The 26008-nt window shown below is 44.6% G+C and overlaps 1 protein-coding gene across 3 annotated transcripts in view; it reads right to left on the bottom strand.

Annotated features, from left to right (window-relative positions):
* Window positions 1-17126, bottom strand: part of STOML3 (stomatin like 3) — an 84031-nt gene extending 66905 nt beyond the window's left edge. The window contains exons 1-7 of one of the 3 annotated variants that reach the window (XM_066582523.1): window positions 16865-17126; window positions 10919-10988; window positions 10785-10817; window positions 3992-4095; window positions 3834-3906; window positions 3646-3728; window positions 2577-2780 (exon numbers count right to left, since the gene is read on the bottom strand). In XM_066582523.1, the coding sequence (XP_066438620.1) occupies window positions 2577-2780; window positions 3646-3728; window positions 3834-3906; window positions 3992-4095; window positions 10785-10817; window positions 10919-10982 (561 nt within the window). In that variant the 5' untranslated portion in view covers window positions 10983-10988; window positions 16865-17126. The remainder of the gene's footprint in view (window positions 1-2576; window positions 2781-3645; window positions 3729-3833; window positions 3907-3991; window positions 4096-10784; window positions 10818-10918; window positions 10989-16864) is intronic. The other 2 variants (XM_066582509.1, XM_066582516.1) reach the window with 2 other exon arrangements.
* Between the last annotated feature and the right edge of the window lie 8882 nt (window positions 17127-26008).

The following is a 26008-nucleotide window of genomic DNA, read 5'->3' as shown; positions in this document are numbered from 1 at the left end:
TGCCAATGAAATGTGACTGGGGTCTGTCTGCACTTCTGGAACTAAAATGTTACTGGGGTCTGACTATACTGTTGCTACTGAAATGTTACTGGGGCCTGTCCCTAATGCTACCGCTGAAATGTTACTAATTCTGGGCTCTGCCTATACCGCTGCTAATGCTATGTCACTGGGGTGTGGAAACAGAGGCTTCCCAAAGACATAATGGCAGCGAGGCCATTTCCCACCAACACGGTTACTGTTAAGGTGCATATAATCACGGACATGTGGAGAGGACACGTACTGAAAACATTCTTGGCAAATGCCTTTGCATTGGTCCATCTGGTGGCAGTCCAAGAATTTCACCTTTAACAACACAATAAGAGAGCCCCCCCCACCATCCCCCCGCCACGGCCCACTTAATCCTGGCCACATTCCGAAAACCAACTAAATACAACCGCGCTACTAGGTCCGCAGTCGCGACCACTTTCCCACCAACGCAGTTACTGTTAAGGTACATATTACCAGTCTGACTGGGGCATGCAGTGTGGGCCGAAGCCCACCTGTATTGTATCTGACGTTAGCTCTGCTGAGCAGGGCACTGCAATGGGATTTGTTTATGTACCGCCGGTGGGTTCCAGGGAGCCACCCATGCTTTGGGTCCACACAGACGTCACATTAGGGATTTGTACCTGCCTGTGTCTATGTATTAAAAACCCCGGTCAGACTGGGGCATGCAGCGTGGGCCGAAGCCCACCTGCATTTAATCTGACGTTACCTCAGCTGTGCTGGGCAATGCAATGGGATTTATTTATGTAACACCGGTGGCTTTCTGGGACCCAGCCATGCTGTCGGTCCACACAGAGTTGTACCTGCCTGTGTCTACTTATAAAGAACCCCAGTCTGACTGGGGCATGCAGTGTGGGCCGAAGCCCACCTGTATTTAATATGACGTTAGCTCTACTATCCGAGGCACTGCATTGGGACAAACTACAGGAGCAATACAGCGCTAATGAGACGTGCACAGCTACGCTAGCATAGGAGTCCGCTGTAGGCACGCGATTGCTGAGGGTTTGTGCAGAGGCCTATGTCCTGGGTGCAGTGAAAGTCCGCTTCCTGCCTAGGATTGCTGAATCTGTGGGCCGAGGCCTATGCCATGGGCTCGGTGCAAGTCTGCCATGTTTGGCCGCTCAGATCAGTTTTTGTTCATGTCTTGGGTTTTCTAGGACCCACCTATGCTGTTGGTGCAAACTTAGTTCCCATTGCGGTGTTTGACCTGTCTGGCACAAAGGCACTGACTGACTTGCGTATGGGGGCAGAGCGCAGATGGCTTTCCCCTTGCAGTGTGGATTGAGCTATGCGACACCTTGACAGAATGAATACTGTGTGGCACATAGATTCCCCATTGCTATGCCCACGTTTGCAGCTCCTGACGGAGGTGGCACAGGATTAGATTTCTCTTTGCTTCTGTACAGCATTGTGGGTTATCGCCCCGCCCCTTTTAAAGAGGGTCGCTGCCTGGCCCTGCCAACCCTCTGCAGTGTGTGCCTCTGGTTCCTCCTCATGGCAGACGCACTTATAAATAGACATGAGGGTGGTGTGGCTGTGAGGCCAGCGTGTGGCATGAGGGCAGCTGAAGGCTGCACAGGGACACTTTGGTGTGCGCTGTGGACACTGGGCGGGGGGATTGGGCAGCATGTAACCCAGGAGAAGAGGCAGGGGTGTGTCCCGCAGGCAGTGCTTGTGCTCAGTTGGAGGTAGTGTGTTGCTTAGCTAAGGTGTGGCTTACTAATGAGGGTTTGTCCGAAGTAAAATTTGTTAGGGGGGGGCACTCTTGCCGCTATTGTGGCTTAATAGTGGGACCTGGGAACCTGAAATGCAGCCCAACATGTTGCCCCTCGCCTGCCCTATCCGTTTCTGTGTCGTTTCCATCACTTTTTTGGGTTTTGCAGATTTTCACCAATGAAAACCTTAGAGAGCATCGGCGATATACAAAAATGCTCGAGTCGCCCATTAACTTCAATGGGGTTCGTTACTCGAAACGAACCCTCGAACATCGCGGAAAGTTCGACTCGAGCAACGAGCACCCGAGCATTTTGGTGCTCGCTCATCTCTAGTCATCAATACTAAAATCCTGCAAAACCACTTTAACTTGTGGTAAGTGAACCCTATGGAGTATGGACCGCAGCATCAAGTGTACACTAGAGGAACGAATATAATGCTACCCTAGCTTCCAGCAATGTTTCATTGCTGGCTTCCAGGGCATTGACATGCAAGCTAATATGATTACAGTGCAAGACCATCAGCTCTAAAAACATACCCAACTTGGGAAGCCCGCTCTATTCTGTAACTCCTACAATGCGCCTGTCCTGCCGCTGCTTTGATTCTCTTGCGGCCAAAATCTTACTCCCATACAGGGAGACAGGAGGGGGGTGGTCATCAGTTTTGTTATTGACGTTGCAGCAAAAAATTATTGTTATGGGGGTACTATCTGGCTGATATGGGCTCTGGGGTCTACAAATAGATGGTACTTACCTGGGGTCTGTAACTTGTGTTGGAGAAACATGTAATGGAGAATGCAGTCTTAACCTGGACTTTACCTGAATGTTGTGGGCAATCTCCTCTCGGTTTGACAAGATGCTGGAAAGAGTTTGCGTTCCTAAGATGTTCCTCAGTGTCGTCTGTGCCAGCTGGGCAGTGGCTAAGTGAACGTTATTGACGTTTGCCACAGATTTGATGGCGTTCTCAATCTTGTAGTACACAACTCCATCAACTGTGGTTGTCACTGAATCCTTAGTAAGGATCTGAAATAGAATACCACAGAATCAACGCAATACTTCCTAATACAAAGCATAAACACTAATGTACCATCAGCACAAAAGAGAATAGCGAAGACGGGGGAACAATATAATATTACTGTAGATTTTTCTGAAGAGTGAATTACAGGAAATGGCAAAAAATCTCATATGCTCAATGTGGCATGACCAAGCAAAGGCCGATATATAACATAAGCCATGCACTCATGTTACAGGACCAAACCATGGCTGATATATAACATAAGCTATACACTAATATCACATGACCAAACCATGGCCAATATATAACATGACCCATACATTTATGTCACAAGACCAAACCATGGCTGATATATAACATAACCCATACACTCATGTCACAAGACCGAAACATGATCGATATATAACATGACCGATACATTCATGTCACAGGACCAAACTATGGCCAATATATAACATAACCCATTTACTCATGTCACAAGACCAAACCATGGCTGATATATAACATAACCCATACGCTCATGTCACAAGACCAAACCATGGCCGATATATAACATGGCCCATACACTCATGCCACAGGACCAAACCATGGCCGATATGCAACGTGAACTGGTTATGGACAGCTGAATTTGAAGGGAAACTCTCTTGCATGGGATGACATTGAGTTGCAATCAAAATTATTTAACCCCCATTGCAAATTAGGTTTATTGAAGTGAATGGGACAAGCCCATAGTACTCAGAACAGTACTATAAATAATACGTCAATCTTCATACGAACAGGATCGTGCTCAGATGTAAACTTAAAGAGGCTGGAGAAGGTTAAGTAGTCCTAGCAGCTTTACTGGAGATAAATGGCATATTCCTGCACACCTACCTCTTGTGGAGGGATTGCAAAGGAAACGACCCTGAGATCCACTTTAATAAAGGTATCAGTACAGGGGAGAATGAATATCAGCCCTGTGTCCAAAGAGAGGAGTGTCAGTAAGGCGATTATTTGTCATACATGTCCATACAGTGTTAGTATGCGGTAAATCAGCACTTATTACACTAGACAGACCGTACCTGGCCCTTTGGGTTTCCCAGAGATTATACGTCCCAGCCTAAACACCACCGCACGTTCATACTCTTTGATAATCTAGGACATTTACATATAGTAAAGTGAATATGATGGCACGGCACCAGGTTAGCACTCTTAATTCAAGGCTACTGATTAGAGTTACCTTGATACAGAACCAGATGGAAATGGGGAAGGTGATGGCAGTAAATAGAGCAGATATTATCAGGATGATCCAGCCGCAAACGCCAAGCTTTCCTTTCATGGCATCTAAAAAACACAAACAAGAACAAGATATAACCTAAATGGCGGAAATGGATAGTCCAAAAAGTAATAAAAGTTGGGTACTCCATAGCCAAAAATAGGGATGTAGAGTCAGACCCAGTTCAGATCAGTAGGGATTATTAGCCATTCTCCAGCCCTAGTGCTCTCTACACCTAATATATTGTTATCACTCTACATTCTGCGGACCATTTTTTTAATACTGTCTAAAAGACAAAATGTCTTTGTGGCCTACAGAAACCAATGCAAGCGCACCTTTTATCTGTTAACTACTCTAGAAAAATAAAAGACAGTTTTGATAAATGTGCCCCGCTGTAGTTGGATCTTCCCCCTTCAAGGATGTGGTATAGTTTGATACTTTGAGGGTTGTCTGAAATAAATTTAAAAAATTGTCTGCATGGTAAAACGTAATAAAAAGCTCACACTCATCTCTCCTGGCTCCCTGCATGTCCTCACATTTTAGGGACGGGGTGAAAGAACACATCAATTTATCCCTTTTTCTTTACAGCATGCACTATGTGGTATAAATGACATGATAACTTTTTATTCCAGTCAGTCCAATTACGACAATACCAAAATTATATATTTTTTAGGTTTATCTCCTTTTTCAGAATAAGAATACTTTTTTTCTAAAAATTATATTGCTGCGTTTTAAATATCCAACACATCTTTATTTTTCCATAGACGGAGCTGTGTGAGGGCCTTTTCGAGCTGTGCTTTCATTGGTACAATTTTGGGATGTATAGGACTTCTTCAATCCCTTTTATTGCATTTTTTGGAAGACTAAAAAAATAAAATATCATTTTATAACATTTGCTGTTCAGGATAATAAAGTGTGTTCAATTTATTGTATGAGTCGTTACAGATGGGATTGCACCTCACATTTTTTTTGTAAATTTTTTTCTTGCAAAAAAAAAGAATAGCTTTTTAAAGTTTTTTTTATGTCCCAGTGGGAGTTGAACCTGTGAACATATGATTCACCAGTACTTCTGTACTGTAGTGTGTTGTCATTGCTGTTACAAGCCATGGCAAACCTGCAGCCCTCCGCGATGGCAGAGGGCCAATGACATCTCAGAGGGAAGCTCACTCCCTCTGTTAAGCTCTTATACGTTGTAATCACTATTGATCATGGCATGTAAGAGGGTGAAGGTGGGGATTAAAGTTCTCTCCGATGCTCGCCGTTGCAGCAAGACCTGAGCTGTCAGTGGGTTTCCGCTGCAGCTTCTGAGCCCACACCATCTATATAATGTTGTACACATATGGCATTTTGTGCGAACCCCTTTTCCCCCATGAAACACATTTATGGGTTGAGAAGGGGTTAAAGGGGTTCTCCAGATCTGAACTATTGAAGTCCTATCAGGATCAGCTATTCACCAGGCCATTGTCAGTGTGTACGGAGCTGAAAGCCGACAGTTCCGTACACATTGTAACAGCCCAGGTTGACATCGCAGGGACTGTATCCATTGAATTCACCTGACGCATTCGCTACATTTTAATTCACTTTAGTGTTATCTTGTCACTAGATGGCAAGATAAGTTTACACTATTGGCTACAATTTGCTACATTCCTTACAACTTGCTCTATAAATCAGCACCTATGTACTGTACACACATTGTTTTCATGCGATGCATTTTTACCATTAGAAAGCCCCTTCGACATTTGTGTTTAAAAAAACGGACGATATTGCGTGAAAAAAGCGCAAGAAAAATGCAAGTCTGCAAGAGCCCTTACAGGTCTCTACTCAACTGAGTTTTCAGATTGATGAAAGATTTAGATGTTCAGTAGTAGTAAATATGCTGTATGACAGAGCAGTAAATAGGATTACGTTAAAGAAGTGCAAGTAGAAAGAGCTGGGAAATCCTGCAGCTGTGGCGGTACAACCTTACTGGAGACGTGCGGCTCCGGGCTGCTATGTAAATGTTAGGACAGCATACAGCACACAGCTTGCTCTAAACACTTTGCAGATTGTTCCTAGGTTTGGCTGTTTGGGGTGTCATATTATAAGGTTAATAAGGTGCACCTCAGGAACTCTACCTGCTTTAACCCTTTAAAGACTTCATCTACAACCTTTAAACATGACTAGAAATGCATGCCAAACCATGATACACATGTACCTACAGCTGTTTCACGGTTCTTGCCCCTCATCAGTACACAGTAGGATTCTGGTTGGCTGGGTGAGAGGGATAATGCTTCTCCCAAGGGTATAGTATGTCTTATAGGCCATGCAATGCTCCTTGGGAAAAAGCTATGCAAATGAGTGATAGAATAAGTGGAATGTAGTTAAAACCAGTTAAAAGGTTAGTTATAAACTCAAAGTAGCTACTACCTTCTAATAGATGGCTATGCGGAGGTGTTCTTCCATCACTCATTTGCATAGCTTTTTCCCAGGGAGCATTGCATGGCCTATAATACTTCCTACACCCTTGTGGTGCACTCCACAAGGAGAAATATTTCCTCCCTAGGGTTTCATCTGAAAGAATATGTTTGTTATATATGTAAAAACCTGGTAAATTGCTGTTCCCTCAAAGCTGTACTTTCTGGATATGATAGAGTTAAAAATCCCACAACCTGCAGACAGGTAGAGCAGTATTCACACAGCTGTGTTCATGTTGACACCTTAAAAATTGGGTGCAAAACACATTGAAAATGGACACGAATGAGACATGTGGCAATTTTTTTCACAGATTCATTAGGGCCCGATGCAGCTCCGCTGATGGAGCAAGAAATGAAAGATCTTGCGGGTATATAAGCAGCAGTTGAGAGGAGCCAGTTTGTGTGACACTGAGAGAGGAGAGACGTACCAGCAGAAGTGTACATGGAAAGCTTCCCTCACAAGACCTGTAGCTACAGGGTTAGCCTCAAGAGACAAAAGTGCTATCCTTCAGTGGGGCAACTGGGAGGCAATTCAGCCAGCTTAAGAGCACGGCTGATCAAGTTAGGATCTTCTTGCATTTCGACACCTGAATCTCGGCATCCGGAAGACAGCAAATACCGCGTGTGTCTAATATGTTAATAAATTGTTTCCAGTTCTTGAGAGACTCAAAGTTGGTTGTCGGAGCAAGTTCCATATTCTCTTTTCGTTCAGTGATCCACCCGCTGTTTAAATTCCCAAGCAAGGCATATGATAGGGCTTTCGCACAGAGAATCCCTATGCTGATGATGGCACTTCTGTCTGTTATGCAGAATCCTCCGGTAAGTCGATGGGTGAATCTGGCTGAGGGCACTCATTGCAAGGAAGCCTCTAAACATGAACCACTATCTCATGTGAAAAATTGGCTGTGTGAATAGCCTCATGCCACTGACAAGACATGACCCAAAAATATGGCCATCTGAATGGACCAGAAGATAATATAGACCCTATTGTGTTTCCTTCAGTCAATCCTTAATCTGGCTGAAATACCTGCAGCAACACACTGCATGGAAAGGCATGGAAAGGCGGCAAAAAACATTTGTAAAACCAATACATACATTTTGCAGAAATTATAAAAAGTGTCGGGGGCCTAAAAAATATGTTGATTAGTGTAAAGCCTCTTTCACGTGGGTGATATTGTGATTTTGTGTCACTGCAAAGTCGCACAACTTTGTAGCGCTCTTTTGCTGGGATTTTCGGGATGTGGGGTGGGATGCTTGAAATATAAGCTCTTCCCCGAAAATAAGCTTAGCTGCATCAAAAAGAAGAATATATCACCTAAATGGCGCTGTCCGGCTCTACCGCATGTCTCCTCTGCAGCTCCAGCACTTTTTTAAAGTATTCCAGCAGAGCTTTCTGGTCAGGTGTTTCAAAAACCAGGCTTCCAGGAAGCACAGCCTCTGATTAGTTCTTGAGCGCCACGGCTCAGACAATCATAGCCAGCTCTTGATGAACCAATCACAGCCATTCAATGAATGTCTTTGATTGGTTCATCGAGCGCTGGCTCTGATTGGCTGAGCCGCAGTGCTTGAGAACCAATCACAGCCGGCGCTTCCTGGAGGCGGGGATTTGGAATCTCCAATCCAGGAAGAGCTAATAGATGACTTCAAACAACTGTGGGGACTTGCGAGGAGAAGTGCAACAGACCTGACAGCGGCTGTTAGGTGATATATTTTTTAATGCAGTTAGGGCTTATTTTAGGGCTTTTACAGTAGGATTTCCTACTGTAAAAGTTGCATCGCACCGCAGGAAAATCGCGTTTTTGTCCAGTGTGATGCAACAGAAAGGAAGGCTCCATAGGGAAACGTGTTACAAAACCTCACAAATCGTGGAAACATTTAGCAACTTGTGATTTTTTTTCTCGCAATGTAGCAGCCTACAAAACATCGCTACATTCCTGTGAAGCAACCCATTGGAAAGTATGGGCTTCACATACATGCAATTTACAGCACTGTCGCATCATGATAAAATCGTGCTATTTTGTCTCCCATGTGAAACCGGCCTAAATGCACAGATAAGTGTGGTCCACTATGTCCTCCAATGTAGCAGATAGATAACTAGTATACTAGTATATACAAATAGAAATATAATTTTCATGGCACCAGTTACATTTTGTTTACTAAATCAACTTGGATAGAAAGGTGTATGGGACCCATGGAGTGAGGAAACTCAGCCATGCGTGGCCCTATCCCATTTGATACTGGGTGACAAGAACCTGTGCAATGTTGGCAAACAAGAGAGAGGAAAATTGGCTCAGACCACGGATAGGACATAGAGCAGGAAATAACAAATTATTCTGTCTTGTTTTCCATACACCTTCAAAAGCTGCCGATCCTTCTCAATTTCTCCAGACATAATCAGCTTGGTGGCGTGTAAGGGGTTGTGCCAAGTTATAAAGTTATGCCCTATCCACAGGATAGTGGATAATTTTATCACTGGTGGTCTTCTGACAACTGGGACCCTCACAGATCTTGAGAACACGGGTCCCAAAGGTCTCTGCGTGAATGGAGTAGAGAGGGGGGGGGGGGAGGTAAGTGCATTGCAGCTCCATTCTTTTCAATGGGAGCGCCGGAAATTGCAGAGTAATCTCAGCAATCATCTGTGCTGTAATTGAAATGAATGGGGCCACGGCACACCTGCAACTGCTGCTTCAGTCATGCAGGGACCCTCGGGACTCCCGTCCTCGAGATTGGTCGGAGTCCCAATCGTTGGACCCCCACCAATCATAAAGTTATCCCTTATCTTTAAATTCAACATACCCAATTTTTTTTTTCTCCAGATTGTTGGGGGAGAGTCCAGAAGCCCCAATACACATCAGATATTTGTCTGTGTATGCCGGAAAAGACTGGTTTGGCTGCCTTTTCTCTAAAGTGTATGGGGGGCGTATAGTACAATCTTACTCCTCCATATAGCAGTCTGGCCTCTGCATGTTTGAGGGATGTGTGGTTTATATGCCTGTCCTCTTGTATTTAATGTATCAGTAAGTATGGCTGCTTTCTGTGATTTTTGTCTGTTTGGTAATTCCCTTTCTGTGATTTTTTATAGTACAATCTTCATGCAAAAAGAATGAATTCAAAGTAGTAGATATGTAGTTGCGAGGTTTGTTAATACACAAGAACAATGATCACTACCAAGTAAGTATCCCACCCCAGATCACCTGCCTCCAACTCAGATTCTTGGCTACTTGGGTCTGGGCATTAAAGGGTTTGTCTAGTTTAGAAAACATTGTCACTTACATTATTAAGGCTTAGTCACCGATGCGCCCGTGTGACTGAGCCCTTACTGCAGGAAGAAGACGGCCGTACCTCAAGACGGACGACTCCCCGCAGAGCTGAAGAAAGAACACATGACCAGCAATGAAGCCGGTCACATGTTCTTTCTTCCGGCGCTGCAGAGAGATGTCCGTTCTGAAGTGCGGCCGTCCTCTACCTGCAGTAACACGGGCACCGATGCGTCCGTGTGACTAAGCCCTGAGGGAATTCTGAATTAATGCAGCTCTCCGGGTTTTTTCTTTTTGAGAAATCCATCACAATATCACTGAGCCCTGCTATGAAGAATCCAGTTCTGTATCTCATCCTCTCCAGACCGTGTATTCTGCACTTTTCTTCTAGCCTTTAGGTCACATGACCACTACTCTGACTCTGCTCTGTGCCTGCAGTAAAAGGGCTCTTCTGGCCTTTTACAGCTGATGACCTGTCCTCTGGATAGGTTTTCAGTAGTTGATTGAAGGGGATCTATCGCTGAGGATCCCTGTCCATCAGCTGATCATCCGGCCTGCTGTCAGTGAGTGCAGTGGGGCCAGACATCGTCATCAATGGTCATGGCAGGAAGGGAAAGAGCCAGCTTCACTCCCATTGAAATCATTGGGAGTACTGATCTTCTATTATACTTCTGCTCCTCTTATAGTCAGGACCAGATGCTTCTTTAAAAGAAGAGGTCTTCTCTTCAGGGTCCTCATCACTTGACCAAAGTATAGAGTAGTTACAAGTAGCATCTCTCTCTGGAGGACCTGTGCTGTTCTATATTGTACAGACAAACCCTTGATTTGTATGGGCACTGTGTAATGCTTAATTTTCCCTGTGGTGTCGCTGCAGGGAAACTGGACATTTCGTGTCAGGTTTTCCCACAGATTACGACTGATCACTGGGGATTCCAGCAGTAAGACATTTTGTGATCAGCTTACTGTCAAGAGACCCTTCTAATGTTTGACTTGTTTAAACCAAACAACCCCATTAAAGAGGACCTGTCATTTCTCTTGACTACTTACATGAGTCATCCCATTCCAGTTGTGTCCGGCAAGCTGCAGAAATGGAATAGAATATTGGAGAATGGGGGAAACATTTTAGGTAACCCTATAGTAGATGTCATCAAAGTAACATCCCAGTAGCTGAGAGCACTTACCAACCAACTCATGTTTTGTCTCCTTCTTGTGTGCAGGACCCTGAGACCCCTCATTCATTTCCATGGTTTCCTGTTTAGATGACATTATATTTTGATTAATTCCTTGCATTTTGCAGCACTGAATATCACAAGTTTACAACATAAGGCACAATTCTAGTCATTTAAGAATTATTATATTTGCATTTGATACCTGAAATGGATGACTAGCTGCTATTGGATGACTAACTGAGCCGCCATTAAAGAGGTTATGTAAGATTAGGAAAATACATCTGCTGAGAATACACTCTTGTTGATGGGCTGTGTCAGGTATTTCAGTGTATTCCCTTAATGAGAATCTATCAGCACGAAAAGATTGTGCTGGCTACATGGCTTGCAGAGCATGACTGGGCCCTTTAGGGGGATCCTGATATGCAGTCATTAGTACGTATAAACATTGTCCAAGAAAGTAAAATAAAAATAAAAAATCTTGTTATTTGTATAGCACCAACTTATTCAGCAGCACTTTCAAGCAATTTATTTATTTATTACCCCCCACCAAGCTGGGTACTCATTTTACCGACCTCGGAAGAATGGAAAGCTAAGTCGACCTTGAGCTGGCTACCTGAACTATGTGAGGACTGAACTTGCAACCTTCGTGTCGTGACTGAAAGCTTAGGACTGCATTTCTGCTGCCTTAGCACTTTGCACTACATGAGTCTCTGAGTATAATCAGTGAATTGACAACAGTGTCATGGGCGCATGGAGAGCAAAGACTAGCCCATCTGGTCTGATACCACAGAAGAGCTACTGTAGTACACATTGCTGAAAAGTTACTGCTGGCTATGCTAGAAAGGTGTCAGAACACACAGGGCATCACAGGTTCCTGTGAATGGGGTTGCATAGCCGTAGACTGGTCAATGCTCATGCTGACTTATGTCCACCACTTATAGCACCTACAATGCGCACGTGAAAATCAGAAGCGGACCATAGAGCATTGCAAGAAGGTGTTCCAGTCTGATGAATCATTTTTTATTTTCCATCACATGGATGACTGGGTACATGTGCATCACTTACCTGGGAAGAGATGGCACCAAGATGCACTACGGAAAGAAGACAAGTGGAGGCAGTGTGATGTTCTGGGCAATGTCCTACTGGGAAATCTCCTTTCCTGGTGTACATGTGGATGTTAATATGACATTTATCAACTAGCAAATCATTGCTGCAGACCAAGTGCCCCCTTCCTGGCAGTGGTACTCCCTAATAGCAGACACCTGTTTCAGCAGGATTAGGTGTCCTCCACAGTGAAAAAACTGTCCAGGAATGAACTAAGGAACATGATAAAGATATCAAGGTGAAGACTTGACGGATAAATTCCCCAGACCTCAATCCTATTGATCACACATCACAGCTTAGAGGACTTCATGCATCTTCTGCTAAAAACTTGGTGCTGGATACCACAGAACACCTTCAGAGGTCTTGTGGAGTCCAGGCCTTGACGGGTCACAGCTGTTTTGGCAGCATGAGGAGGACCTACACAGTATTAGGTAGATAGTTTTTAATGTAATGGCTGATCACTGTAGGTGTGTGTATCATATAGCAATACTATAAATTTGTACAATATAGCGATACTATGTATGCAACAGTAACAAGAGGGCATCTTCTATGGTTAAAGGGAAAGAAGGCTCCATCTCCAACACAGAAGGGGGTTCTTTACTGTAAGAGCAGTGAGACTGTGGAACTCTCTGCCTGAGGGCGTGGTGATAGCAAAATCGATAGAGGAGTTTAAGAGAGGACTAGATGCTTTTCTAGAGCGCTATGACATTACAGGATATAGACATTAAATAACCAATGGGGTTGTTGATCCAGGTCTTGGAGTCAGGTAGGAACTTTCAAAACGTTGATCCAGGGATTATTCTAACTGCCATTATGAAGTCAGGAAGGAATTTCCCCCCCACATGGGCTAAATTGGCTTCTGCCTCATTGTGTTTTTTTGCCTTCCTCTGGATCAACAAGGTGGGGTGGGGGTGGGGGTGGAATGGCTGATCCGGATGGACATTGTCTCCTTTCGACCTAACATACTATGTATGTGTGCCTTGTGCGATTTAGCGGTATGTTAGTTCACATGTAATGGAGGTGACAAATTTAGTTAACGTCTAGGTGTGTGTACATGGGAGGTGCCACTGAATATTCACCACAGGCCTAGAAATGCTCAGCTGTGGACTACACAGCTACTGTATCTGCAAAGCCCTTTATGTTCCGACACCTATCACAGTTGGCAGTAAATTTTTAGCAATCTGTGCTACAGTAGCTCTTCTGTGGGATCCATCCAGGGAGGAATTTGTAGACATTAAATAAATACAAACATTAAGGCCTCATGTCCACTAGCTAAATGGAATTGCGGATTCCGCAGCGGATTTTGCCCATAGGGAATCATTGGCCATCCCCAGTCCATTAAATTGATTATTGCACCCGCGGATGGCATTTTAAAAGAATTGCGTTTTTCACGCGCGGGAGAAAAAACGCGGCATGCTGCATTCTGCCGCGGATTCCACGCGGATCGGCAATATTGCTATCACATTGATAGCAATGTGTGCGGATATCTGCATGCAAAAAAATACCATTTAAAGCAAATCCGCGCGAAATCCGCCGCGGAAATCCATGGCAGATTCTGCGCGGATTGTATTTTTCAAGTGGACATGAGGCCTTAAGACAACGCTTCCACCCATCATAAATTACAAATCATAAAACAAAATATTAATAAAAAATGTGAGACAGTGACCGGCAAAGTGCTGGAGGGCCGTTACATTTGCCCTAGGATGCTCTCCTATGAGGCGTTGGGGAGCGCTTGGGCAGATACGTGCCACCGAGCAGCCTGGGCTCGATGGAGGAAGCCGGCAGTTTAGTGTTAGTGGCATTAAGCCACTAACACGTTGTAGTGAGTAAGTGGCTCCAAGCCGCATAATCCGGGCCGGCTTTTCCTGGAGTGACCAAAGTGAAGGGTGGGATGGTCACTCCCACGTACCAGGTGGGGCTGGTACCAGGCATTATAAAGCCTGGGCCTACAGGGCCAGGAAGAGAGCTGAGACCTTTGCAGGTCTGAGAGTCCTGGCTGGCTGTGTGCAGGAGCTATTTGTTTACCAGTACGTAGACAGGGATGCTACAGGTATAGTAAGTGCTCAGACGAGCAGGATTTACTTTGTTTGCCTGATGTAAAGGCCTGTATTTTGCTTTGTTTGTTTGGAAATAAACCCAGGCAAAGCCTGGACTAAAGACTTTATCCTATGTGTCACTGTCTCTGACTGCTTATGCCCAGGTTGCTACCGATCCTAAACGCTAATCCCTCACACAAAATATAACAATTTTATGTATTTATTTTATAGACACTGATTTAATTCATTTATGTCACACGCTGCTTTGTACAGATATTTTTTGGAAGGTTAGTTTCCATACGTTATTTTTGGTTGCACAGGTCTATCTGCCCCATATTGTGTGGGCAGCTTTGGTTTTTAAATGCTTTCATCGTTCTTTTCATAGTGTGTCTATAAAGTATACAATTGTTTTCTTGTTTTGCGTGTGCGCTATTTGCATATTGTGTTGCTTTTTTTTTCTTTTTCTCACATAAACGGCACATGACCACTGAAGCCTGTGATTGGCTGAGCAGTCATGTGCACAATGAAGGGCACGTACCGCCGCAGAGTACGAAAAGCTTGTTTTTTTATATTTTAATCTATCCCTACCCATAGATTTTTTTACTGTTAGAAAATCCCTTTATGTTTTAGACACATCCAGGGTCAGCTAACGAGTCCCCTCTATAGCACCATAGTAAGGTCTCCATCTTCTATGGTGGTGTCATATGGCTCTGTAATACTTGGAACTTGTAAGGAGCTGTAGCATATCAGTCTTCAGGGTAGTCTGAATATACGATAATACCATAAGATCTTCAAACATGAACAGTGGAGTACATAGAAAAAAAGGGAACCTTATAGAGTGTGGGGTTTGTTTTCCCCTTCTCTCCCTTTCCATGACCCTTAACCCCTTCCCGCTCCAGGACGTACCGGTACGTCCTGGAGATAGCGCGGGATCACATATGATCCCGCGCTATCCAGCAGCGGGAGCCGGCTGTCAGTCACAGCCGGCGTCCCGCTGCAACAGCGGGGGGACATCGGAGATGCGCCCCCCCCCCCCCCCCGCGCTGTTAACCCCTTCCCTGCCGCGATCTAAGTAGATCGTGGCAGGGAAAGAGTTCACAGAGGGATCGCGATCCCTCTGTCTCCGGCCGGCTCCCGCGATGTCATCGCGAGAGCCCGGCCTGTCACCATGGCAACAGGACGCCAGACACTGGCGTCCTGTATTGCCTGTGCCTATAATCGCCGTACAAGCGATAAGGCATGGCAGAGCAGTAGCTCTGCCATGCCTTATAACAGCGATCATAGGCATAGTGCTGCAAGTCCCTCAGAGGGACTCAAATAGTGTAAAAAAAAAAAGAAAAGAAAAGTGTAAAAAAAAGAAAAATGTAAAAAACCCCTTTATGCTTTTTGATAATATTAGCATTAAAAAAGGGAAAAAAAATTAAAACCCCACATATTGGGTATTGACGCGTCCGTAACGATGTGTACAAAAAGTTGAACATGCTTTTTATTTTGTACGACAAAAAGCGTTAAAAAAAACCCGCTAAAAAACAGAGGCAAAATGCTAATTTTTAGCATTTTGCCTCACAAAAAATGCAATAAAAGTGATCAAAAAAGCCATACATTCCCCAAAATGGTACCAATAAAAACTACAGCTCGTCTTGCAAAAAATAAGCCCTCATAGAGCTCCGTACATAGAAAAATAAAAAAGTTACAGGACTTTGAATGCAGCTATAGAGAAAAAAAAAAGATTTCCAAAAAAAAGGGGGTTTTATTGCAAAAAAATTGTGTAAAAACCTAAAAAAATATATAACAATTTTGGTATCGTTGTTACCGTACCGACCCGCAGAAAAAAATTAGTGTGTCATTTATGCTGCATGATTAACGCTGTAAAACAAAAAAAAAATCCATGGCAGAATTGATGCGTTTTCTCTCCCTGTTATCATTAAAAAAAAAAAAAAAAAATTTACGATATAGTCCATGTACCCAAAAGTGGCACCGATAAAAACTACAGATCGCCACGCAAAAAACAAGCCCTTATACGGCCGCGTCCACGGAAAAATAAAAAAGTTATGGCTTTTGAAAAATGGAGATGGAAAAATTCCAAAAAAATCGCTTGGTCCTCAACGCCAAAATAGGCCGTGTCCTTAAGGGGTTAAAGTCACCCTCTGCTCTCAGGACAAAATTCTGTCCTTAGCATGGCGGGTTGGCAGTATATTACCTGCACTTGCTCTTCTCAGTGTCTGTCCGATTTTCCGCTTCCAGCCCTTAATTTTGGCTATCCACTATGCTGGTCATGTGAGCAACACTGGCATTCAGAGAGCATGTATAGTGCATGGGTAGCCTAACCTACCAATACCCTATGGGGATTGGGTAGTCTAAAAAATTGCATTGGCCATCTTAGAAAGCCGAAAATGTGACCCATTTCAGATTGGACAGATGGCAGAGAAGAACTAGTGCAAATAATATACCCTCCACCCCCTCTGTGCCCAGGAGAAAATTTTGCCCCAAATCCAGAGGGTCAATTTACGTTTTTTTCCAAACCCCTTATTTTCAAGCAGTTCTTGTGGTGAATGGAGTCTTGGGGTCCTACCCCAGTAGAAAAGGCAGTAGGACCAAATATCTCTAGGCCCCGTTAGTGACTGCATGGTCTGACTCTATGGTATTGATGCCCTTCAACATGAATACAGCCTTTAAGAAAAAGTTATACATTCATCTATCTAACATGAAAATGGATGCTTGAGAACGTTTTGGATACGTAAAAGCTTTGATTTCCGGTCTAAAGGCTACAAATATATTTGAGATTGTCCAATCCTTCATATGAGCTGGTTGTACTTACATGCGGCTGCTGCTCGAAGTCCTAGCTCTGGGAAGGTGTGAGTGCTCTTACTTGCCTCAGCGGCTTTTCCATGATGTGTACACGCCTATTACACATGTCACCAACACGGATATGCTTCAGTTTGTTTTACTACAGAGAGGGGAATTCATTTCTATAGAGATCACAGTCACCATAGTATCATGTACCAACCGCCCGTGGAGCTGCGATAATGCAATACTCTATAGTCCCGGGTTACATTATCTCACAATGAGCAATGGTAGAAAAGAAAGCCGCACATTTATAATATGGAGCTGAGAGCAGAAACTAGAAATGCAGGTTCTTCATGTTGAGAAATCCGTTTTACAGTAACTGAGAAAATATTTGATGATGACGCACCTCAAGGGTCCAGAAAAGTACTTCTGGGTAAAGTATTGAGGACACAGTCTGTTGTAGCTCATATCTCAAGAGCATTTTATGACATGCCTGATAGATATCTAATTGATATTGGGACAGTGGAGTTAAAGGGGTTATAAGAACTTCTTACAATAACAGCGCCACTCATGTCCATAGGTTCTATCTGGTATTGCAGCTCAGCCTCATCCAAACTTTATGTAGCGTCAACATATTTGGCGGCATGTATATTTCAGAGGGTACATGTACGTACGGACAAAAATCAGAGGCTATTGAGTAAAAAAGTAAACAATTCAAACTGAAGGATTAAAGTTCTTGCACACAAGAGCTTGCAATCTACATTGAATTGCCACTTTATTAGAGACACCTACCCATTCACGATCGGAGCTTCCCTGTATGAAAATTAGACCCGTGACCACGGAGTGCAGTGACAAGTTTTTTGTGGATTGGTTTTAGTGTGAAGCCACATCAGATGGTTCAATTCAGCGACCTGAGTGACTTCCTACAAGTCCTAGTCATCAGTACTAGACTAGCCGGGACCAGGATTTCATACACGGCCGACTGCATGGGGTTTCTTATGTAACAGTATTGTGAGTATACAGAGAATGGTGTGATTGAGAACAAGCAGACAGGAAATGGGGTTACTGGGGACGTTACAGCCACAAAAGGGGTCACAGAGGGATGTCAAGAATTGTTCTGATGAACAGACAACGCACATGCAAGCAAATTACAGCTGAATACAATGCTGGTGCCCTAGCTAACATGTCCGAACACACAAGTCATCATCCCTTAGCACGGATGGGCTATAACAGCAGATGTCCAGTTCCATCACCATAGCTGACTAAAAGAAACAGAAAACAAGACTCCAGGGGGCGAAAGAGCAAACATTGTATCACTGAGCATTGGAGAAACATCGACTGGTCAGATGAATCCAGAGTTCTGCTGCACCATGCTGATGGGAGGTCAGAATTTGGCGCAAGCAGCACGAATCGATGAACCCTTCCTGCCATTCATACTTGATAAAGGCAGATTAACCTGCTGAAACAATGCATTGATTGACTCGTATCTGCATTCACTTGCTAAAAGGAAATGAAATACAGACTTCGGGCTTATTTAGACGACCGTATATCGGCTCGGTTTTCACGCCGAGCCGATATACGGTGTCCTTGTCTGCAGGGGAGGGAGTGGGGGTAGATGGAAGAGCCAGGAGCAGGAACTGAGCCCCCGCCCCTTGCCACTATTTGCAATAGAAGGGGGTGAGACGGGGGCGGAGCGAAGTCTTGCCGCTTAGCTCTGCCCCCGTCCTGCCCCTACCATTGCAAATAGTGGCGAGGGGCGGGGAAGGGGCGGGAGCTCAGTTCCTGCTCCTGGCTCTTCCATCCTCCCCCCCCCCCCCCTGCAGACAAGGACACTGTATATCGGCTAAATAAGACCTTCTCCTGTGATTTCCGGCCACGGGATCTTATGCTCCATTTAAAACCTTGTTATACTAGACCTAAAATAAACAACACAGACTCCTTTTATAGATTTTAATGGCAGCGGCATTTATTTTAGACGCGGTTTACCAAAAACCATAAATATATACCAAAGTAGACTCAGTCCTACATACTCAAGTCTACTATCAAATCACCAAATGTTAAACCTCCTTGATGCCCACCTGCAGGAGGCGGGCGGCAATGCCCCATTGCCCAAGGATGGACAAAAACAATAAAAAAGGGGCGGGAGGACGGGACAATCCTGCGGTGCTGTAGAAAACTGAGGCCCCCCTCCCCAGCTGCCACCTCTCTACCACACCCTCCAGTACTACACTCCCACCAATCAGCTCCTTGTTGCTATGTCAGTGACCAGCAGGAAGATTCTTCAGGCTTGTTCCCGCCATTTTCTCCTGTCCAATCAGCTGTCATCACCAGGGCTATAAACTCTCCCCAGCACCTCCCAGCCTGCTCACAGCTGTCCCTGCAAGGAACTTGATAGACATTGATTAAGCCGCCCTATAACCTCCATGAACTTCACATTAAATGACCTTAACCCATTCCCGCTCAGATTCCATGAGGCCTTAGTCCCTAAGCGTCCCTCGGCCGTACATTCAGTGGTTACTAATCTCAGAGAGCCCATATAACCTTTAGCGCTCCTTCACATTGGCGATCGCGGCAACATTGCGTCTTTGTTTCTGCGATTTGTTCCTGAGAATAATCTTGCATCACATCCCTGCCGACTGCCATTTTCTCACGCGATGAAATTGTGTGATTTTTTTTTAGCGCAAAAGTCTTTCAAATGTTAAAAATGCATCGCATGAAAACCGCAAGTTCGTGCTTTGCGATGCGATAAAAAGCCGGCTCTATAGGGGAACATGGGAGATGGCATATCGCAGAAAGATAAGACATGCCGCCATTTTTTTCCTCACAACATTGCATGAGTAAAAACATCGCAAATGTGAAGGAAACCACTGAAAATGATTGGTTTCATAATTCAGCTTTTTTACTCACTCTTGTGTTGCGCAAAAATCATGCAGTTTTTTCACCCGTGTGAAGGCAGCCTTACACAGGCTGATAGTTGCCATAGTAGTTGCGGGTAACGATTGTCCTGTGTGAACACGGGAGCTGACCGCAAGTAAACGGGAATCGCGCAGTTGCCGTGATTGCTTGGTTTTTACGTTCACCTCAAAACCAAGTGACTATCGACCCCTATAAACAGGCAGCTGTTCACTTATGTGCGAAGGCCTGTGTACTGCGGATGGAGGAGGCGCTGGAAGAGATCACCGGCGCGCTCCACCTCCATTCAGTGAGCGATGCAGCGGGGTGGTAATGTTTTGCCTATGCACCCAAGAATCGTCCTGTGTGCCCCAAGGCCAGTGTCACATGGATGTATTTGCACGTGCAACACGCTGGGAATAGAACCCATTGATTTCAAAGGGTTCGTTCACATAAGCTTTTTTTGCGCACACATTTCGTAAAAAACAATACGCAGCATGCTCTCTATATCTGCTCATTTATGTCCAAAAATAGCACATATTGAATTAACTTCATTGCCCATTTCAATGCATGAGAGCACGGTCGCAGGGGTTTTTGCGTGCATAAAAGTACAGTAAAACACTCACCTGCGCGTGCTCTGTGACACTGGCCTAGGGGTGCGTTCACACAGACGTATACGTATTTTGGCCCCTGAATACGCACTGTATTCACGGGTGAATATACACTGATACCTTGCATGTTTTTGCCTGTTAGAATTATTTTGCGCACAAATACGCAGGATTCCTGTATATTTATGCATGCCTATTGATTTCTTTAGACTATTAGGCACGCTGAATTTTTTTCACACAACTGAATGTCATGTGAAAAATACGCAACTGGGAACAAACCTATATGGGGCGCTATTCATTGCATATTATGTGTACAAAACGCTGTATAAATACGTCCATGTGAACGCACCCTCAGGGCTCCTTCACACTGGCGATCGCGATATCGGTATAAAAAAAATTGCAGCAGAGTGTTTTTTTCACGTGTTTGCCAGGATTTTTTAGCGCGAAAGTCAAAAGGGCTTTCTAATGTTAAAAACGCATCGCTTGAAAATTGCAAGTTCGTGCTTTGCGATGCGATGAAAAGGAGGCTCCACAGGGGAACATGGGAGATTAAAAAAAACACAAAATGCAGAAAGATAGGGCATGTTGCGTGAGTGAAAACACCGCAAATGTGAAGGAAATCATTGAAAACCATAGAAAATGCCATGCAATTTTAACATTAGAAAGTCCTATTGAATTTCACCATTAAAAAATTGCGCGATTTTATCGGCGGCGGCAGCAACGTGATGCGAGATTATTCTGAAAAAAAGCATTGCTGATGCCCAAAGTTTACGGGAATAAAGATGCAGTTTTGCCACGATTTTCTTGCGGCAATATGACGATCGCCTGTGTGAAACTGGCCCGAGGGTGCCTTTACACAGGATGATCTGTCGGGTGCCCCACAGCTCCTCCCAGCGATAATCGTTACTGGGTTTTTACACAGGAACAAGCATCGCTGAGTGAATGGAGGTGAAACGGGCCAGGATTTATTCCGACCGCCTTTATTCACAGGAAGCAGGCAGTCATTCATAAGGGAACAACTACTTACATGGAACAAAACGTCATTCTGTTTTCTGCGTGTAGAAAATGAATGAGAAGTGAAAGGCTTGTCGTTTGTCGTTCAGTTTGTGAATGCTTTTAGACTGAACAATATTCGTTCAGATTCTCGCTGGATCGCCGGAATCCGAAAATAATCGTTCTGTGTAAAAGCAGTCTTAGGCTCTTTTATATGAGCGTATATCGGTCCGCCACTTTCACGGTCGGCCGATATATGCTGTGATCTGATGCATTGGATTCCAATTCAGCAGATCACATGGCCGTATTCCTGTAACGTAAAAGCGCCCAGACGGACGGCCAATATAGCGCCGGGCCCAAAAGGTAGTCTTGGAACTATCTTTTGGGCTGGAATACGTTAGCCCCTGCATATACTCCAATAACAGCGGCTGGAGAAGGGAGGTGGGAGGGAGTTTAGCAGCGTGATTGCTAAACTCTCTCCCTCTTCTCTCCTCCCCTCTGGCTAATTCCAATGGGAGGAGGCGAGACGGGAGCTGCGCTAAGTGCCACCCCGCCTCCTCCCATTGCTGGCTGCATACAAAGGGTGGGGGCGGAGCTAAGCTCCCATCCCCTCCCCTCCCCTTGTCCGCAGCCAGCAATGGGAGGAGGTGGGACAGGGCTTAGCTCCACTTCCATCCCGCCCCCTACCATTGGAATCAGCCGATGGGGAGGAGAGTGAAAGTGAGTCGGCGAGGGGGAGGGAAATGGAAGGCTCAACGGCATGGCAGATTCGGAGTATATGCGCCGGGGCCTATGCTGTCTGAACAGGCACACAAACGTTAGATTTGTGCGCCGGTTCACGGGTTTTACTCCTCACATCGTATATCGGCCGGTCGTGAAAACAGCGGCTAATATATGCTCGTGTGATAGTAGAGATTGTATTAGATTGTAGAGATTCTTGAGGCAATAGGAAAGATAATTTCCCTTTAATCTTTTTTTCTATACCTTTTTTTACATTTCCCTTATCTAGATGATGTATTTTGGTCACATGACTACTTTGGATTTGTTTTATTACAATACATTGGAGTACTTCTATATTCTAGCGCATGATCACCTATGCATATAAAATACACTGACTTGTGTTGGGGCAAACCATAAAGAATTTCCTGCCCGCATTATCTCAGGGATGCCTTGACGAAGAAACCCCCTTCCATTTGTTGGTTGAGCAACAATGATCTTGACATCTCCAGTGCTGACTGGCTGGGATCACAGCTTCCTCTTATCATTGACATTGGCACAGTGTGCGGTTGTCAATCTCAGCCACTTCTGTAAGACCCACAAATGTATGTTGTGTTAGGGCACAGCTGCTGCGTGCTGATCCGTGGTACGGTAGGAAGGAAAATCAGAGGGGAAATGTAACACAAGTGCAATGGTTAGAACTAGCTATCAATGGAAAATGCTCCAAAACCGCAATACCTACACATTCACTTCAGTACATTGTCTGTCTTGCATTCAGTCAATAACAAAGATCCTTGATGTCCATAGATCAGTATGTGTCATTTCAGTATCATCTGAATTCTGATTGGCTGCTTCCACCAATAAAAGAAACTTCTTGTTGGCGATATTTTTCACAAGACTACTTGCATATCAAGTTTACCAATATAATAGGAGGTTAAGTAGCACTTAGCTAGGTGTTAAGGCCCATTTACACAGAGCGATGATCGCTCAAGGATCGCTAAAATGACAGTTTGAGTGACAGCTTTGAGCGATCATTTTGCATAAACTATTAAGTAGCTACCTAAGAGCAATTAAGTCTGCAAATGAAGCCTTAGCTGAAAGAAGTTAATAGCCCAAGGGCTCTTATCTCCATTCAGCTCCTTTGTTCTCCAGCGGGAAACAATGCTATCAGCACTACCCGTGGAGAACTCCTGATAAGGCTGAAGGACAATTTTTAGTTTGGCCTGAACTTAACGATCAGCTAGCAATGTACAAAAAAAGTGCACAATAGCCGCGCGTTTAGATGCAATGATTATCGCTCAAACGATCGCTTTTTAGCCATTTCTGAGCGAGCATCTCTCCGTGTAAATGGGCTTTTACTGACAACAAGGTTATTTGAGATCTGCTGTTTGCTCTAGCTGGTCTGTTGACTATTTTAGAACACCTCCGTCTAAGCACTTACGGTGCATGCTCTCACTAATAACATTTGCATACAAAACTCATCAATGCAATAAAAATGTCAGCCAATAGAATAGCTAAAGTAGTAGTCAATTTGTTGTTAAGACCTTCCTGTTAAACTGTTGGGATCTCAAAAGATCTGCTGTAATCTGCAGAGAATTGAACAAGTGTTCAATTCCCCTGCAGCACCTCCACAGGCCACATTAAGTATTACATGATGTGCATTCAGATTAATTCACTGTCCATATAAGATACAGACATGCTGAGTTCTCCAAAGAAAGACGATTTAAAGCAGCTCTCCAGTTCTATGAATTTATGAAGGTCCTCAAGCTGAACGAGGTATCCACTCATCCTTCTTATGACAGTAACTCAGAATTCCGTAGTACACATCCTAAAGCAGTGAGCACCATAAAATTATATGCTATAGTGCTAGATAGGCAAAGTAGTTCATTTAGAGGTTTCTCCACACAATGGCGCTAATGTTCATCCACTGTGCAGGGATATGCCCCGTTGCCTCACTCACTTGAATTGAGCTGTTCCCTACACAGCCGGTGGATGGGACACTGTGCAGATATACTGCCAGAGGGGATCCTTTGTTTTCGGTGGGAGGCCCAGAAGTTGTACTACCAACAGTCACAAAGTAATCACATTGCCTAGATATGTCATCACATTAACGGCTATATATGTCCTAACTGTACATATCCCATGCAGTTAGGATATCTATAGCTGTCCACAGCATATGCTGTATATGGAACAGGGTCGAGAGCCAAACCCACTTCATGCACAGCGGCTATCTTTAACAAAGGCCACCTACCAGCAACAGCCAAAGGCCCCCTGCACACGGGCGGAAATTCCGCTGCGGGATCTCCCGCAGAATTTCCACCCGTGCCCGCCTGCATAGGATTGCATTAGATAATGCAATCTTATGCAGACGGCCCTGATTTGTCCGCGTGAAAATACATGCAGAAAACAAATCGCGGCATGTGGGGCGGCAACTGGCACATCACAGAGCCGGAGCCGCGGGAGCAGGTGAGAGCTGCACTGGTCCCTGTAAGGACGCGAGGTGGATCCCACTGCGAGAATTCTCAGCCGTCTGCAGGCGGCTATAATCGGAGAGAACTATGCTGCAGCTGTTAACCCTTTAAATGCTGCTGGCATTTCTGACAGCAGCATTTAAATGCCCCAAACAGCCACACCCCTTCCCCCTCCCTCTGATAAGGTCACTGGGCTACCTTTCATATTTCATGGCAACCTGGGGCATTTTAAAAGTTCCCAGGGCTGCCATGATCATTTGCCTATTATGGATGTGCCTGTGGCACTTCTTTAATAGGCAGCCTGTTAAAATACAACATAATGCAATACCATAGTATTGCATTATACTGTATGTGATCTAACAATAGCAAATTCAAGTACCCCATGAAGGGCTAGTAAAAAAAAAAAAAAAAATTAAAGTGAAAATAAATATAGATTTTTTATTATAAAAATAAATATTAAAAAGTAAAAAAAAAAACCTTTGCGCAGTCATCACATAAAGTTATGTCATTTTTACTATACCATGAATGCCGTAAAAACAACTTCCCCGAAATGGTGCAATAGCTCGTTTTTTCCTGTTTTGCCCCACTTAGAAATTTTTAATAGTCTTCCAATACATTGTATGGTACCATTTAAAAATACAACTTTTCCTGCAAAAAAAAAGCCCTCATGTAAGGGCGCATTCAGACGATCGTATATTGGCTGGGTTTTCACGCCCAGCCGATATACGGCATCCCTCTCTGCAGGGGGAGGAAGCTGGAGGAGCCGGGAGCAGTGCACTTAGCTCCGCCTCCTCTCCACCCCCTCTCCGCCCCTCCCCACTATTTGCAATGGAAGGGGGCAAGACGGGGCTGAGCTACGCCTGGGAACGTAGCCCCGCCCCTCCAATTACAAATAGTGGCGAGGGGCGGAGAGGGGGTGGAGAGGAGGCGGCACCTCAGTGCACTGCTCCCGGCTCTTCCAGCTTCCTCCCACTGCAGAGAGGGACGCCGTGTATCGGCTGGGCGTGAAAACCCAGCCGATATACGGTCGTCTGAATGCACCCTAAATATGTAACCCAAAAAATAAGTTATGATTTTTTTGAAAGTGGGAGTTCCAGAACTGCCTACAATCAAATACGTAGGAGGACCAGTCCAATTATCAACACATTGTCCAATAGGCTGAATTTAAAGGGAACGTATCAACTGTCTAAAAGCACCATAAACTAAGTTATGGTGCTATTAGTCCCATACAAGTCTGTGAGAAAGAGCACATGCACAGGACTCCGAGGAGAGTCAATGGTTTTGTGAACAATGCGGACTTCCGTGGCGGGCACCGCAGAAACGAGGATGCGGGTGATTCCCACTTAAGACATTTTTAATGGTAATACATAAAATAAACTTCTTGGGCAGGAAATGCCAAAAACAGTCATTTCCACAGTCCTAACTGCTTTTCCTTGAGGAGGAGGTGTGATGCTAGTGAGAGTTAATTAGGAGATGTGGTCAGAGCAAAGTTGA

This window comes from Eleutherodactylus coqui, chromosome 1 (genome assembly GCF_035609145.1).
Source record: "Eleutherodactylus coqui strain aEleCoq1 chromosome 1, aEleCoq1.hap1, whole genome shotgun sequence".
Lineage (NCBI taxonomy): Eukaryota > Metazoa > Chordata > Amphibia > Anura > Eleutherodactylidae > Eleutherodactylus > Eleutherodactylus coqui.
Note: the sequence above shows the minus strand (reverse complement) of the source record. Positions and strands in the feature narration are given on the sequence as shown.